Below are 16,362 nucleotides of genomic sequence, written 5' to 3'. Positions count from 1 at the left end.
CCGAGTCCTGTCACAATGTCTTCCAACCACATCCTCATCATCGGCGCAGGCTCTCTGGGTGCCTTCTTCGCATCTCGCTTCGCAAGCACAGGAGCAAAAGTTTCAGTACTATGCCGCTCAAACTTCCAAGCAGTACAAGCCTCAGGCCTCAAAGTCACAAGCTCAACATTCCCCGAACAAACCATTCAACCAACCTACACATTCTCCAGCCGCCATCACGCCCTAGAATCCAAACACAAAGATAGAATCTCCTGGACCTACATCTTCATCGCCACAAAAGTCATCCCCGAAGCAGGCGACCCAAGCGTACTCCTCGAAGGCCTCCTCGACGAAACCTCAACCATAGTCCTGATCCAAAACGGCCTGGACATAGAAGAACCCTACCGGCAACGATTCCCTCAAACCCCAATCATCAGCGCCGTAACCCGAGCCTCGTGCGCAAAAATCTCTCCCACACACATCCAACATAAAAATTGGACCCGAACAACACTCGGCCCTTACGCACCCGATGGCGAGAAGAAGCACGCAGAACAACGAACCTCCGAGTTCGCAAAACTTTTACAAAATTCCGGGATCCCGGATGTAGATCTCCTCGACCACACCGGCATGCAATTCGCCCGCTGGCACAAAACCGGGATCAACGCCGCCATGAATCCCACCTCCTGTTTGTGTTTGGGTCCGACCAACCAAACCATGTCTTTAGATCCCGAAATCTATATCCATCAGACAAACGTCATGCGGGAAATTCTCACCGCCGCAGAGAAGTGCTTGGGACAGCCTGTCCCGCGGGATTTGAATTTGCCGGATGTGGATTGGGTGTTTTTGAATGCGAGGGAGGATGGGAGTGGGAGTCAACCGAGTATGTGGAGTGATTGGGAAGCTGGGAGGGGGGTGGAGGTGGAGGTTATTCTGGGGAATGCGGTGAGGAGGGGGAGGGAGGTGGGGGTTGAGATGCCGAGGACGCAGACGCTTTATGCGTTGTTGAGGATGGCGGTGGAGATGAGGGATCGGGGCAATGGGAATTGAAGCGTTACATTATTATTATAATTCTATCATTCGATTACTACCCGAAACCGCCACGGCATACAAATGCCATGACTTCACGAACCCATGTAAAGTTGCCCTGAGACAAATCGATGGTACGCTCGAGAACTTCTCTTCGCTGCCTATTGGAGAGGAAAGCGGTGTTGTGGCTACTGACATCTGAGCCGTCGTGTCCTCCAGGCCTAGGATATCCACTCAGTTCGTCGGGAACATAAAGGGTTCTATTGTCGAGTCGAAGATGATGGATCGTCGCGAAACCCTTCCGGATTACGTCGTAAGGCCTGCTAGACACGCAAATCTTGACATTCGGCAGCTTCGCCAGCTCAATGACTGCTTTCCCCAGCTGCTCGAGAGCTTTGGCACCCGTCTCGCCGCCACAGATGGCTTCATACTCGTCCAACCCATCCACGAAGAAGCAAAAGCAGGCATCGGAGACCTTGGCAACGCGGTGCAAGGCGGACCACAACTCCGCCAGTCCCCAATCTTGGTCGAAGGCACTGGAAGGGCCATTCCACCGTTTCGCGCAGAGCACAGGCGTCAGCTCGGGATCAAGGCTGCACAGCTGATGCAATAGTCCTCGGATCAGCCCTTCTTGTGATCTCTGAATCGCCGCTCCACTGTACGAGAAGAAGTGATGGGCCATGTAGATTGTGCGGCCAGCTGCCCACGACTGCAAATACCGCCGTGTGTTTGAGTGCTGCAGAATGTAGTTGACAAGAGTAGATTTGCCACTGCCAGGAGGTCCAGATATCCAGAGCATGTCAATCCCGAAAGAATGCGTGAGCCAGTATGTTAGCGGTCCTGTTTGGCGGTCTGAAGAAGTGCAATCCGCATTGGAGCTGGTGTCGTCGCTGTCTGAGGAGTCAAAGATCCATTCGAAAGTACGGGCTGCTCCCCTTGACGGAGGACCCGTATCAAGATTCACATATCCAACGTCAAGACTGTCTAGTATAGCACGTTGTCGTTGCGCATCGTTGCCCGAAGACGTCGCCAAATGGCGTTCTCCTGTCCTGCTGTACAGCGGCGAACGCTGGGAGAGCGGATTTCGATTTCGCTGCCAGGGTTGAGTAGGAACGACCGCGCGAACATTTTGTAGCGGCAGAATCTCCTGCAGCAAGTCTCGCCATTCTTCCTTTGTCAGACCTTGATTGAAGGTCACGCCGCCATAGACATTTCCATTGACCTGTTGAGAGGAGTCTGCCGCCTGATTGTTGTCATATTGTTGTCTTGGACGCTTCGCCGGGCGCTCGTCCATCTGCTAACACAAAACAGACATGCCAGCTACGATCCATTGACATATGTGACGTTGTGGGTGTTGACGAGGAAGCAAAGAGTGAGATGTGAAGGACGAGGAGAAGAAAGAAGACGTGTTGTTCGAAGGTGGACATGTCATGTTAACAAAGTGCGCGATGGGTGGCGGCTGAGGCGCGAGGTCTGCGCCCCGAACCCAAGCCGCCAGTGAGGCCCGTGGAGGTACAGCGTAGAATTCGTAGGAATGCGCCGATGTTTCTCCACGCGAGCAGGGCTCTTGTGTAACAATAAATAGCGGCTGAAGTTCTACAATGCCGTCTGCAAAGATATGTTCTTTCACGTCGTTCCAAAAAATCAAAACACATCAGAAACGACATCCGCGGGGCTATTGTAGAAAGAATACGATTAGCATTTGCCAACCAGAGACGACAGAACGGCCGTGACCTGAATGAATAGCAAGGAGAAGATTAGATTGGACTCATTCCTTCATTGGCTATCTTGTAACTGTCTTAACAAGACGCCGTCGTCATCGCATAGTTCGTAGCACTTCATAAGGGGCTATGCACTGCCTTCAGATGGCGGAGATATCAATCTCGCTGGCGGTCACCCTATTATCTTTTCCATTAATCACACCACCACCACAGATGAGAATGATATTCTTCTGCTGCTCAACCAACAATGACCTGCCATAAACAATCAGCATCGATCGACACATCACGAAGAGTTCCTGGCTTATGTACTCACCTTGTGTAACTCGCTCCCTCCGGCGTATCGATCTCAATCCAATCACTCCCAGGAGCGGCCAGATCACGATTCGCGAAGAGCGTACTGTTACTTGCAGCACTCACAAAGATGGTGCCATTGTTGCCACCAACCGGGGTCCAGACGTTATATGGACTACCATCAGGTTGCGTCCCATCAGTCGCAGTGATAACATGGCCGACAGCATCGTTGAATTTCAGCGGATCGGGTGAAAGACGATAGTAGACCGCGAATTTCGCCTCCACAGCACCGTAAAACTCATAAGTGAGGATATATTGACCATTTGGAAGGTGGGACACAGTCGTCATGCCAGGTCTCCAGTCGTAGGTTCCATAAGCCACGTCGTCTACAACAGGTCCAAAGTTTTTCAGATCGGACGTTGTTTGATGGACAAGCTTTTGGCCGTGCTTCGGATCGCGCTGGTCCGAGTAGTAGACGACCAATTCGTGGTTGTAGACCATGAGGAAAGGTTCCCAAACGGGAGTCTCCCCATTCTTGGGAATAGCGCGACCGCCTTTCGCAACATGTGAAACGAACTCCCAGGTAGAACCGCAGTCGTGAGAGGCATAGATCTCAATCTGTGTTTGAGAGAGGTCGTTGGGGATCGATGAGCCTGCGAGAAGTACAGTGCCGGCTGGGTAATCGCCAATTGCTTCTGGAAGCTCGTAGAGGAATGGCTGATATCTGAATCGCAATCAAATTTTAGCTTTCTTTAGATAGGAAGGCTGCCATCTTGACAAGGACCTGCTGTCCTCACCTCAGACCCCAGCCATTCTGCGTATCCTCGACTCTGCTTCTCTCACTCCAAGTCGCACCGCCATCTGTGCTTTGGTAGATGGGAAAATATGGAAAAGTGTTGTTGTTCGGCCCATAGTTTTCCCATGTTGCTAACAATGTCCCATCGTGGTATTGCAAGGTTCGCGCATACAGGGTCCGTGGGACAGTGTAGTTGGCAGGCGGTTGGAAGACAGTGACGTTGCTGATTAACGGGTCCGTTGGTCCATCGTCACCTATTGGCGCTGGGGAAGACAACGCTTCAGCAAAAGTCGCCAGCACCAATATGAATATAGAGAGAAGCATGACGGCGTGAAGAGGTGAAGTCGCAGGCGCAAACTTACTTCAGAATGGCAGAAGGCGCTTTCTACTTATTCTTCCGTATCCAGAGTGATATTATTATGCAGGTACAAATGGGAAGACGGCACTTGTTTAAGGTGTGATTCCTTGCTGCGGGATGGTAACAACCAGGATGCCCGGCCGACGTCTCCGCATTCATACAACTGTAGATCCCATGCCAATGCGGGGAGGACAAGGATTCAAGGATGACGATCAGTCATCAATATCCCTTCCCTTTCAGCCTTCTTCCGCTGGTGTCTGCATGCCAGATCTTGCTTGCTCTCCATCAGAAGGTTCCTGTCGTGAGGGAGGCTGAGACTCGTCGAAATCGCCGTTGAGTAGGTATGGATTCGGTGGGAAAGCAGGTTCAGCGGGTTCTGGTGGCAATGGCTGTCGCTTCCATACTCTGATGGCTTTGTCGGCGCCGCACGTAGCGACAGTCTGGTCTGGCAGGCCAACGTCAACACCAAGCACGACGCCTTCGTGACCTTCAAGAGTCTGCATGACTTCTTTCGAGCTCACATCCCACAGGACAACCCTGCCGTCCTCGCTACCGCACGCGATGAAGGCCCATCTAGGTTCATCTTCAGGCGTGCCATTAGCTCCACCGTCCTGGGTCGGTGCGAAATATGGCTGTTCAGTATACACGCCGAAGCATGCCTGCATACTGAACTTCTCGTTCTTGTGACCTTGATAGGTTTTCTTGCATGTGCCATCGACGTAGTCCCAGAGTCGCAAAGAGTTATCAAGGGTGGCAGCCAAGACGTACCTGCCGTTTGGCGAGAACTTGACGTTGGTTACAGGCGCTCGGTCTTCATGGACGAGTGTCTTCAGACATTGCCCAGTACCGGTGTCCCATATTCGAATCAGGCCATCGCTCGAGCACGAGGCTACCAGCGTGCCATCTCTCACCACATCCACGCTTGACACAGGGTCTGAGTGAGCAGGCAAGCTTCTCATAAGCCTCGCCGTGCGCACGTCCCAGAGGAAGACAGCCTCATCGTATGAGCCAGAGACAAGCATGTTGCCTTTGGGGGAGAATGCAATCGAGTGGACATAGTTATGGTGTCCAGCTAGCGGGTTAGGCAAGCTTTTGCCAGTCGCGATGTCCCAGAGTCGGATGATTTTATCGTCGGAGCCAGATGCGATCACTTTCGAGTCTGGACTCCAGGCAATGGTGGAGATACCTGCCAAGTGTCCTTCCAGCGTCTGCGAGAGTGATCCTGTGCGCGCATCCCATATTTTGATCGTGCCGTCCGCCGCTATGTCCAATTAGTCTTGTGCGATATTCCGTATCTGTGGTTGTCCTCACAGCAACTCGCGATCCACTTCCCATCGGGTGAGAACTTGACTGATGCCACGCCTCGCTTATGCCCTCTCAGCGTCAAAAACGGCACATAGTTCAGCCTTGTCGGTCGCTCGACCCTTCTTCTCTTAGGACTCCTCGCCTCGTCGTCGCTGCCTTGATCTGGTGTGTTGAAGGCATTGTCGGCATCGCTGCCCAGGTCATCATCGTATGCGAAGGAGAGCTTGGCGTCGGCGCCGTCGTATTGAGGCGTGTTCAATCCAGAGGACACCGCTCGTTTGCGCTTCGGCGAGCGGCCTCGGGGTTCAGGCGACGCTTCGAGAGACATTTCGTTGTGCGAGAGTGCATCGTCCGCCAGGCCAGAAATGTTTCGGCGCGTAGCTTTCACTAGCGCGTTTTGCTTAGGCTTAGTCAGTGCCAAGACCCTGGGCGCCTCGCCTTCTCACGTTCCTCCTCTTCTCTTCTTCGACCTCCACTCTACGCACACCTCGACAACACCAGAAAGGCAAGCTGGATATTTTATCACGAGTCAGCGCCAAAGGCCAACAAGTGAAGTAACGAATGGACGCGATGCAAGATACGGCCATACGAATGTACGAGCGAAATGATGAATAAGAAAGCTTTCGCAGCAGTACATGTACCAGTACCAGCACGCTATATGGATCTCCTGGTGTTTATTGCACTCATTGCGAATCATAGTTCTTCTCTGTGTGCTTTTCCCATGCCGATAAGACTCACTTCCCACCTCATCAAGACCTGGAGGTCGCTCATCCTGACAGTCTACCCTTATCAAATGCAACGCGGCGCTCTCTGCTCTTCCTCCATCTTTGGATAGTGCATGGCCCGGAAATCTCTGCAGAGTCATATAACTGACTGGCTTCATCATCTTTCCGCTCATCCTCGGTAGTAGCTCTTTAGCCATTTGGCCAAGGTGCGCCGGTCAAAAATGTGCTCTTTGCTACCCATATCGGATGGCTCTGGACGCTGTGGCTCCTGGTCCATCTTCGACTCACGCTCAGTCTCGAATTCCGTCTGCAAGTCTTGCCAGGTAAGAGCCATGAAATCGGACCACATAATGAGTCGCTCGAGCTCTAGTGCTTGAAGACTGCCAAGGTCTGGACCATCAGAAGCAATCAGAGTTTCATGCTGGATGCCCACCGAATGACGAGACTGGTATGCATGTAGGCAACTCAATACCACCTGCAGGAAGATGCATGCCAACATGATGCGACCGGCCTGGCTCGCAGTCCACAGCAGAGCGTCGCACGCCATCTTGCCAAAACGCTTGCCGTTCGCGAGCCATACCTGCTTGTTATCGGTGATGTACTTGCCAGAACGACCGATTTGCTGACGCATAGCTGCAGTGAAGCGGGCAATGTAGGGCTGCAGACTGTCCGATGCCCACAGCAAGCCGGCTGTAGCCAACTCGAGCACCGGTAGGCGCGGAGTCTTGACCATGAGAACGAGGCAGACGGCCATGAAAGTGCTGTTGTAACGGATCTCGCCAAAATTTTCCACTGGAAGCACAATGTAGCCCACGAACGCAGCCAGGATTGCCTTGAGCACCATATCGAGGACGAGACCGATGAAGCCGTCGCAGAGTCTCAGCATGTTCGAGGCCTGTACACTCTGAGCCGCCGTGTTGTTCGGATGAACGACTTGCTGCTCTGGCATCCACTGCTTGGCCATGGCCTTAACCTTCTGCTTAGCACCGGCGAGCTCTCGAGCCATGGCTGTGTCTCTGAAGTTGACCTGAGACAAAGCATAGATGCACATCGATCCCAGAATTAACAACACGACATATTCCACGACTGGATGAATGGTGATCTTGTACCACGGCGAGATTGCTCTCTGGATGACGAGTACAATAGCCGGTAGCATCATAGAGTCAGCGATGGTCTTCCAAGCCTGTCGAAGTTGCTTGTCGCCCTCGGTAAGCTCTTGTTCTTCCACCTCCTCTTCTTCCTCTTGCAAGCTGTCACGGAACGCTTGCCATGTGTCTGAGAGCTTCTGGCGCACCGCTTGCCATGTGTCTACCAGCTTCTGGCGCACCGCTGGCTGTCGCGCGACAAGAACGATCCCATAGCATAACATAACAATCAGTATTACCTCGGCGACAAGGAGGAGTCCAAGAATGAAGATGAATTCATGGGCTTTGGCTTCCGATTTGGTTCTCTTCATAGCATTGTACGAAAAGACGGGCAACATGGTTATCGCGAAGGTGGTCCAGGCGAAAAACACGATCGGGGTTATCAATTCCACACCTTTGGAATCCTTCTCTCCGTCGTCCGCAATTGCCTGCCACAAAGTCATGAGCTGTTGGCGTGTAGCGTGGGCGACACGAGCGAGGAACCCGTGGTAGAATTGTGCCAGGCGCACTAACATGGTGACGAGAATGAAGAGCAGGAGACCGTTGATAATGGGCTCTGTCTCCTTGACTGTTGCCGGTGGGCCAAACATGACGAAGACTGCAATCATCAAGAGTGTCGGAAACATGATGGAAGATATCATCACGTCGACCGTGGGTTTGTCTTGCTCAACCTCTTCTGGTGCCTCCGATGGCGTGTCTTCGAGGGCAATGTCGCTATCAACCGTCTCGACGTTTATGCGGGCCGTCGAATCGCGGCTGACTTTTGACGATTGAAAACCGCGCTCTTCTTCAGATCGCACAGCTCCTTCCCAAGTGTCAATCTCGAATTGCGCGAGTGAGCCTTCATGATTCTCCTCGCTCCGAGGCTCCTCAGATTCGGCATCGAAAGCATCGAAGTCATCCAGGAGTTGCTGGACTTTCAAGTCGTTGAGAATTTCGGACTGAGTCTTAACAAACGTCAAGCCTGCGCGCGAACGTCGAGGCTCGTTGGACATAACTGGTCGGCTGTCGGAGTGCTTCGCTGGCGACTCAGATGGAGTTGGCGTGCTGACAGCCTCCCAGTCTGAGTCTGACTCGTTGTCAGAGGTGACCTTGCGAGTCGAGGTCGCTTCCATGATGGCAGGTACTGAACGCTTCATAGCGCAAGCAAGCGATGCTTCCAGAAGTGTTGCAAGTGACCGTGGTGGTGGTGGTGGTGGTGGTGGTGATGCGTTGTTGCGACGCAGAGTGCCTTGCGAAGTGGAAGTGCTGATTAAACGCGCAAGTTGTCTTCAGATTAGTGGCTTCTTTTGTAGGTCGTAAAGTGAGGTGCATCCGTGCGCCCCGCACAGCGTTTGCATGTGATGCAACTCTTCGAACCGGTGCTCACTTTCTGTTCGTACATGCGTTTGGCGGAACTTCCTTCAACGCCATTGAAGATGTGTTCTCACAACACAGAAGACGCGAGGGCGCTACCCTATACGACTTTCGTCGTCGAATATGTCATATTAGCTTGTTGCGATCATGTGGTGTTGAGGAAAGGAGGACCTATGACAACCTTCACATTCCTTGAGCGTGATGAACAACAAACAGCAGGCACTAACCCTATTGCTTAAGTTCGCGCTGGCATGCTCATAAATCTCATGGCCGCAGAGCTTTACTTCTTCACATGCACAATACCTCCCTGCTCATAAGTGTGACTGACCTTATGCAACGGATCAACATTAGCATACCCAACCCCCTCTACAGCCTCATGCTCAATCTCTTTCACTCGACCCACATGCTTCTCATCATCCGAAGATCTACCAGAAGAAGCATTCCTCTCACTCACAATCTCCACGCCATCAATCGTCGTCTCAACCAAACTACCTTTCGCAGGGAAGAACTTGTGCAAAGTGATATAGATGACGACACTACTCGTGAAGCCGTAAAGCCAGCAGAAAGTGTAAAGATTCTTGGCTCCATCTGAGATCTTCGCGTTAGAGTTGATACTATGAGCCAGACCAGGAGTGTTAGGACCGACAGCGACGAGGAAAGCTACGAAGCCTTGCCAATTGATCCCGTGCCAATAGCGGTATCGTCCGTGCGGATCGTAGAGGGCTGGGACATCGAGGGCCTTGCGTTTGACGATCCAGTAGTCGGAAGCCATGATGCCAGCGATCGGAGCTAAGAAGATGGAGTAGCCGCCCATGAATGCCAAAAATGTGGTGGCAGATGATAAGATCTTCCAAGGTACTATAACCCATCCCCCTACAATGGTAGCGATGATGCAGCGTCGGAAGATGTTGACCCAGCGAGGGAAGAGGACTGTCAGATCATTCGCGGCTGAGATGCTGTTTGCTGTGATATTCGTCCCAACAGTGGCAATATACTGAAAGTGAGGGATAGAAGCGTTAGCACATGTCCTTAGCGAGGAGCAGCGGTTGGCCAGCAGGTGAATTGATGGGCGCTGGGATATTGAGAGAAGGAGGCTACAATGTGGGAGTGGACAGGTTGAGGGCTCTTGCCAATTGGTTGACTCACCCATGATGCCGCAGCAAAGAATGTAGCAGCTCGACCGCCTGATCCAGATTCTTGCCAATGCTTCAGAATGTCCAGTGGATTCCAATAGAATTCACCCCAAATGATCTGAGTCGTCGAAGTCGTAATGATTCCAAGCACCCCACACAGCGTGAAGATGAACGGCAGAGACGGGAGCTGAATATACTGAGCTCTCGTAGATTTCGCATAACGAGAGAAATCCGCAATATTGCCTAGAACATATGTCAGACAAAGGATCAAGCACTTGCTTCCGAAATTTTCTTCTTACACGAAAGAGTAGAGTAGCTTCCCGTCACTGAAGACATGCAGCTTAGCCAAAGATAAGCATAGGTCGAGCCAATAACACTTGGCTTCACATCGAAGAGCGATCCACCTCCACCAGCTTTGTGGACACACCAGCCCAAGGTCGCAATAGCGGTCACTGGTGCCGCGACGAGCTTGATAATGAAGAGCCATCGCAGTCGGGTCGGTGGGATCAGCAGCAGTGGCAATTGTACTATCCAGAAGATAAAGTAAGAGATCATGGCCTGGGTAGTGATACCTTGGTCTGCTGGAATCGTATTCTTAACGTTATTGTACGAAGGCCAGATCGAAGAGATCATCAGTGTCACACATTGCGCGCCATTAGCGTTTTGGACACCAAGCCAGAACATTGCCAGGATCGAGCGCGAGACAATTGCGAAGTAGGCGAAATAGTAGCCGAAGCCGGATCGAATGATCACTGAAAAAGGGACATGCAAAGCAGCTCCGATGGCGCCGTTGAGGACCATTGGAATGGCGACGCAGAAGTTGCCGACTACCTGATGTCTTGTTAGGACATTCGCGATTGGGACGCGACCACGTGCCTACCATGATGGGAATTGCTTCTCTCCAAGTCAGACCGACTGCTACGATGGAACTGGCAGTCTCCCAGGTACCCAAATTGATGCAGTCAGTCGCCCAATACGCCATCCAAGTCCTGATAGTCCAAGTCTGGTCTTCAGGCAAAACCGGATCCATATCTTTGTTCGTCCAGACATAATCGGGCGCAACAGCACTGTTCTGCTTCGGGAGCTCCCAGCTTCTGACAGAAGTGCATCGTGCCCTAAGCGTCTGCTTCGAGGGAATATGCCTCTTGACCTTATCTGTGACCCTCTCCATGTCGAAGTCGAAGATGAAGCCGAGCGCAAAAATCTCACAAGAGGATGTCCACGAGAGCAAGCGCTACATGTGATTTTCAACTTATCCCAACAAGAAGTCAGCCTTCGCACAACCTATCTGTGCTACTCTCACGAGTTGGAAAGCTATCATTGGTAGTACAAGAAGTCTTATCGCGGAGGCTGACCGGCCCTGGAAGTCTGAATTGTGCAATGGTTCATCACAGCTGCTGCGATACCACATGGCAGCAGCGTGGCCGTCGGCATGTCGAATACTTGTCTCCATCTACCTTTCTCTTATCTTTGTCGCCGGGCCTGCCCAGGAGGAGGCCTGTCTTCCTCGACCGGTGTTCTAGGCTTGCTCTGCGGCACCTCGTTTGCGCTCCACGATGTAGCGGACGGCACCGATCAAGCAACAATGCTTAGGAGGAGATTTCTTGAGGCTTGAAGCTCTTGAAGTCGATCGCTAGAGGAGGTGGAGTCGTTGTCGTGTTGTGGTCTCGCTGTTCGGCCAAACGAGTCATGGGCGAGGCTGCCGTGAGCGAGGCAGTATCGCCTTCATTATCGGCATCGTCGGCATCGCAGTTTTTCAGGATTTCGACACGATACACATGGCATTAGATTGACTGTGATGGTGCAAGCTCGAACAGGCCCAAGAAGGCAACCTCACTTCGGTCCGAAACACGAAGTCTTGAATGGTACACTCGTCCACAGCTACCCCTCACCTACGGCAAGATTGAAACGTCTTTTGCTCCCGGTGGCACATAAGTGGGCACTAGGGCATAAGCGACAAATGTGGGTAGGAATTCATCGAGTCAGTAGTATATAAGCTACGTTCCTCAGTTATTGCAAAAGCACAACATCCACTCCCGTAAAAAAATGGGTTCAGAAGCCTATCCCGTCCACAAAAGCGGCATTTTCAACAACCTGCCCACGTTCAACCCATCGATCACAGGCAAAACAGCTCTCATCACAGGCGCAAATGGCATCTCTGGCTTCCATACCATGCGAGCATTGCTCGATAGTCCTGAAAGATGGACGAAGATCTGGGCTGCGAGTCGAAGGCCTCCTCCGGAAGAGATGATGAATCTGCTTTCCGAGGAGCATCGGTCTCGGGTTGAGCATGTAGCTTGTGACTTTCTATCCAAGCCAGAAGAAATTGCAAAACAGCTTCAAGACAAGGGCGTCAAAGCTGATTATGTCTTTTTCTACTCGTATGCTCAGCCGAAGCCGAAAGAAGGCGCTCCTGTATGGTCCAATGCCGAGGAACTGGTTGAAGTTAACGGTAAGATGCAAAGATTAGATATGCAATCGCTCAAGCTGATTTGTGGCTTTGAAGCTGCTCTTCTTCGAAACTTCTTGGGCGCCCTGGAAGTGGCGAGTATCAAGCCTGCTAGATTCTTGCTGCAGACTGGTGCCAAGAACTATAACATTCACCAGGTCAGAGAGACGGCATTCCGCTAAATGCTTCCACTAATGCTATAGCAGGGCCCATCCCGAACGCCGTATGTCGAGAGCGACCCTCGAAGCAACGTGGCCCCCAATTTCTACTACCCGCAGGAAGATATCCTCTTCGACTACTGCCAGCGTAACAATGTCGGCTGGAACATCATCTGTCCAGCTTGGATCATCGGCGCCGTCAACAATGCCGCGATGAACGCGACTCATCCGATTGCTATCTATGCTGCAGTACAAGCTCACAAGGGGGAAAAGTGCGAGTATCCCGGTGACTATGCAAGTTGGCTTGCACCGGCAGAGCATAGCACAGCTCAACTTACGGGCTACCTCTCCGAATGGGCTGTTCTTGAAGACAAATGCAAGAACCAGAAGTTTAATGCGAGCGATACTTCTCCATTGCCCAACAATCGGCTCTGGCCAGAAGTTGCTCGCTGGTACGGCACGACCAGTGTCAATCAACCCGAGCTTGACGAAAGCAAGATCACTACGCTTGATCTTGGGCAAACCGAGGTGCCCCTAGGTTTCGGTCCTGGTGGCAAAGTGCGATTCGTGTGGTCACTCCAGGAATGGGCGACGAAAGCTGAGAATCAGCAGGCCTGGAAGGAAATCATGCAGAAGCACAATTTGACGCACAATCCATTTGAGGACGTCAAGGCCAATTTCGAATGTGGCGAGTTCATCGTTTGGGGCACTGCTGGCAGTCTGTCGATGAATAAAGCCAGGTATTTCGGTTGGACCGGCCATGTCGATACACTGGAGAGCTTATTCCGAGCATACGGCGAGCTCAACAAGATTGGAATGTTGCCGCCTATAGTGGTGCATAATGCTCGGCCGTTGATATGACAAGCATTGTTTTGACCTTTGCTGATTCTGTTCGAGCCAATCAGAAAAGCATAGAAGGACGCTACACACGCCGGAGTTCACGCCTTTGTAGCCGATTCCGGTCCATCACTGCCCGTGTGCTTCGGCCAGGTAGCTGGTCAACCATTTTTTCGACTGATGCACCATCTTTTCGCAGCTGTTCGAGCTTCTGAATTTCCTCGTCCGACCACGGCTTAATTCGCCTCGCAACGAGGCCTGCTCGGAGGAGCTTTTTCACGTAGGTTTGGATAGTGTTGAATGGATGGTTCGGCAGTGCTGCACAAATTCGCGCAATATTTGCGCCTCGGTTGCGCATGTCCCGAATCTTTCCAGCTTCCTCGATACTTAATCGGACATGAGTCCTTTCCTGTAGCCATTGGTAGACAGTTTGATAATTAAGATCAAGAATCCGCGAAATTTCCGCGGTCGTCCTGCCTGCTGCTCGTAATTCCAGCGCGCGCTCATATTCAGCCTGTGATCGTTTTCGATAAACCCGCCGCCTCGTTTTCTTCACAGGGGTGGTTAGACCCAGTTTGGTAAGCCTCCCATTAACTGCAGACGCACTGCGTTCCAAAGCATTCCCCATCGCGCGATATGTCTCGCCCTTCCCACGAAGCGTTTTCAAGAGCAGATCTTCCTCCGAAGTCCAAAGACGCCTTCTGCTTGTTGGCAGTGTGGTGGCAGCTTGCGCGTCGAGCAATCCGTCGTGCCGCAATCGAACTAAATAGCTCACAACACTGCGATGCGACCGATGAAGCTGTTCAGCAATGGTCTTGGGGTGAGCGCCACGGGCATGCAACTCTTTGACCTTGTCGAATTCTTCTTGAGTCCAGCGACGAGCGACGTCCCAAGATTTGCTATTGCTAAAGAAGCGATAAAGCTGTAGGTTTCCAAAAGGTACTGGGCGGTGCCAGGTGAGTTTGCATAGGGTTGGTGTGCTCGTTCGACACCCGTGGAAGTGTCGTGTCCACATGTCTTGATGAAGTGAAGTATGTTGGGTATTCCAAGATACATGCGGCGAAGACGCGTTGTGGCGGAAGAATCTGTCCAACAGTCAGCTGACTGCTTGGCAATCTGAAGACGGGAAATTAAACCACGACGATACCGCGACAACAAGCAACAGGTATTCACTGAAACATAGATGTTCGAATTCAGCGGGTACGATGAACCCAGTCGTGTGCTGAAGATGCTATATCAATGGGGAATGTAGACAATATCGACAGTTTGAACTTGCCTTACAATATGAGGTCCAGAAACTTGAGTTTGGCTAAGCGAATCTCGGCATGTTGAACTGGTGCCTCTTACAGACCAACAAAAGTGTTACAAAACGCTGTTAATCTTGGAGGTAGTCGTCCACTTTATGAAATTCGTCACACCACTTCAATTGATACAGAATCTATAAGTCACATCAGATGATCTACATCCTTCAAAGTCTTCCCTGTCAACCTCCAGTAACCTAAGGACTCTGCAAAAGATACACAACACTCCTCCCTGCATCCTCCGGCGCACCAAATCCCATCGAATACTAATCCGCAATAAACTTCCCATACGCCTCATCAAGTTGCATCTCCTCGAAGTCTTTTCCTAAAGTCTCGATCATTTCTGGAGCATTGTCCTTACTCCAACTCCTTACCACCCAACGTTTTCCTCTGGACTGATATACACTGTCGTTCTTCCCTCTTTTGGGCGAAAGATAACGCAGAGTCTATCCAGCAAAGTGGTTGCCATTCGGTTTCCGCCTGCGACTTTGCTCACGCCAAGCAATTCACCCGCTTGCAGTCTGTCCATCTCCACGACCACGATTGCCGTATCTTCATTGAACTCGGAGGGCATAAAGGTCAGCGGCTGTGTAAGATTTTCATTATCCACGAAGAAGTGGCGGAAGAATTGCATATCCATTTGCATCTGCATCACAGTAAGGTCTTTGTCGGGCTCAATGTTTATTTATGATGCTGTTACCTCAAAGTGCATCTTCGAAATGGAGTATTTTTCGAGACGCAATGCGGATTTGACATTGTCTCCAATCTCCTTCTTCGTCAGAGAGCAGCTGCCGACATCCTTCTTTTTCGACTTCGTGCTTAGCTTTCTGCTTTTCTTGGCTGGTTGCTCTGGTTTCACGTTCTCGACATCATCGAGGCTGGAAGCGGGCCGCTAAACATGTGAGCTTTGCCCTTAAGTCTCACACCAAGATACATACCTTTGGCGCTGACTTGGGTGGCATTTTTGGTGCTGCTAACTACAAAAAGCCCGTCAAGCACCAACAACGAAGTGGAGGACGCGACTCCACGCGTACGGTACGTGTACCCTGGGAGCGTTTAAAAATGCCCCAAATATAGTTCAAGGTTCCTCCATGGATGTGAGTTCTCCCCTGTGCGTGCATCTTGTCTGTGAAACATGCATAGCATACGGACATTACTATTCAAGATGACAGTTCGCCGACTGTCTCTCGCATCATGATACTCGCGCGTTCTGGCAAGACAAAGAAATTGCGTGACAAGTCGGAGAAATGAGCCCAAGTGAAGACCAGCCTGACCAGGTTAGACAGGAACGAAGAAAGGCTCGCCAGCACAGTCATCATCAAGGTAGTAGTAGTCGCGACTTTTCGCATCTTGCATCTGGATCCCGCCTTGCGATTCCTTTCGGCCTGGCTCATCTGGGCAACCGTTGGTTCTAGACAATTGTGGGATGAAGCGGCGTGCTTCTGCCTGTGCTTCAGAGAGTAGGACTCTGCCGCTGCCAGTAGCAACACAAGCAATCAACGTGATCATACAACACATGCATGCCGCTGACGAGGGATATCTGTGGATGTCGTAGGTTGATGAGTGAATGGAAAAATTGTGAAACATCGCGTGAAGCAAGCGCGTTCATTTCGCGCTGGTCGAGCTTGCTAATAAGCTTGCTCGGCCCGCTCGGCCTTCACGTGTCAGGGGCAACAACGCGGTCTGCGAATTGACTTCGCTGTTGCTGAGGAGAAGTCAACGGCTTGTCCAATGTCCAAATCGAATGACGTCCTGATAGACAGGAGACATTCAACCACCATT

At 51.5% G+C, this 16,362-nt stretch overlaps 7 protein-coding genes across 7 annotated transcripts; 3 read left to right on the top strand and 4 right to left on the bottom strand.

Moving 5' to 3' along the window:
- Positions 1–15: 15 nt before the first annotated feature.
- On the top strand, positions 16–1,070 carry MYCFIDRAFT_155052 (uncharacterized protein; the record flags this gene model as incomplete). Its single annotated transcript, XM_007929960.1, has 1 exon — positions 16–1,070. The coding sequence occupies one exon, from the start codon at positions 16–18 to the stop codon at positions 1,024–1,026; it is 1,011 nt and encodes a 336-aa protein (XP_007928151.1). The 3' UTR covers positions 1,027–1,070.
- Positions 1,071–2,866: 1,796 nt separating this feature from the next.
- Positions 2,867–4,137, bottom strand: MYCFIDRAFT_35532 (glycoside hydrolase family 93 protein; the record flags this gene model as incomplete). Its single annotated transcript, XM_007929743.1, has 3 exons — positions 2,867–2,978; positions 3,040–3,741; positions 3,815–4,137. 3 exons carry the CDS (start codon positions 4,135–4,137, stop codon positions 2,867–2,869), a joined length of 1,137 nt encoding a protein of 378 aa, XP_007927934.1.
- A 44-nt stretch (positions 4,138–4,181) lies between these two features.
- On the top strand, positions 4,182–4,380 carry MYCFIDRAFT_176138 (uncharacterized protein; the record flags this gene model as incomplete). Its single annotated transcript, XM_007929959.1, has 2 exons — positions 4,182–4,221; positions 4,253–4,380. 2 exons carry the CDS (start codon positions 4,182–4,184, stop codon positions 4,378–4,380), a joined length of 168 nt encoding a protein of 55 aa, XP_007928150.1.
- Positions 4,381–4,692: 312 nt separating this feature from the next.
- Positions 4,693–5,612, bottom strand: MYCFIDRAFT_100372 (uncharacterized protein; the record flags this gene model as incomplete). The annotated part of the gene is made up of 2 exons (XM_007929958.1): positions 4,693–5,432; positions 5,483–5,612. Coding segments are annotated over 2 exons (870 nt in total), but the record flags the coding sequence as incomplete, so codon positions are not given.
- Positions 5,613–8,875: 3,263 nt separating this feature from the next.
- On the bottom strand, positions 8,876–11,019 carry MYCFIDRAFT_87514 (uncharacterized protein). The gene is made up of 4 exons (XM_007929957.1): positions 10,716–11,019; positions 10,135–10,666; positions 9,849–10,078; positions 8,876–9,696 (listed from the first exon to the last, which is right to left on the bottom strand). Exons 1-4 carry the CDS (start codon positions 11,004–11,006, stop codon positions 8,983–8,985), a joined length of 1,767 nt encoding a protein of 588 aa, XP_007928148.1. The 5' UTR covers positions 11,007–11,019; the 3' UTR covers positions 8,876–8,982.
- An 862-nt stretch (positions 11,020–11,881) lies between these two features.
- MYCFIDRAFT_35190 (uncharacterized protein) lies at positions 11,882–13,303 on the top strand (the record flags this gene model as incomplete). The annotated part of the gene is made up of 3 exons (XM_007929738.1): positions 11,882–12,287; positions 12,342–12,442; positions 12,491–13,303. 3 exons carry the CDS (start codon positions 11,882–11,884, stop codon positions 13,301–13,303), a joined length of 1,320 nt encoding a protein of 439 aa, XP_007927929.1.
- Positions 13,304–13,343: 40 nt separating this feature from the next.
- Positions 13,344–15,974, bottom strand: MYCFIDRAFT_176135 (uncharacterized protein; the record flags this gene model as incomplete). Its single annotated transcript, XM_007929956.1, has 13 exons — positions 13,344–13,364; positions 13,413–14,041; positions 14,071–14,510; positions 14,561–14,619; positions 14,651–14,699; positions 14,729–14,812; positions 14,863–15,026; positions 15,068–15,253; positions 15,281–15,472; positions 15,505–15,557; positions 15,587–15,706; positions 15,738–15,790; positions 15,817–15,974. The coding sequence occupies 13 exons, from the start codon at positions 15,972–15,974 to the stop codon at positions 13,344–13,346; spliced, it is 2,208 nt and encodes a 735-aa protein (XP_007928147.1).
- Positions 15,975–16,362: the final 388 nt, after the last annotated feature.

This window comes from Pseudocercospora fijiensis (genome assembly GCF_000340215.1).
Source record: "Pseudocercospora fijiensis CIRAD86 unplaced genomic scaffold MYCFIscaffold_6, whole genome shotgun sequence".
Lineage (NCBI taxonomy): Eukaryota > Fungi > Ascomycota > Dothideomycetes > Mycosphaerellales > Mycosphaerellaceae > Pseudocercospora > Pseudocercospora fijiensis.
Note: the sequence above shows the minus strand (reverse complement) of the source record. Positions and strands in the feature narration are given on the sequence as shown.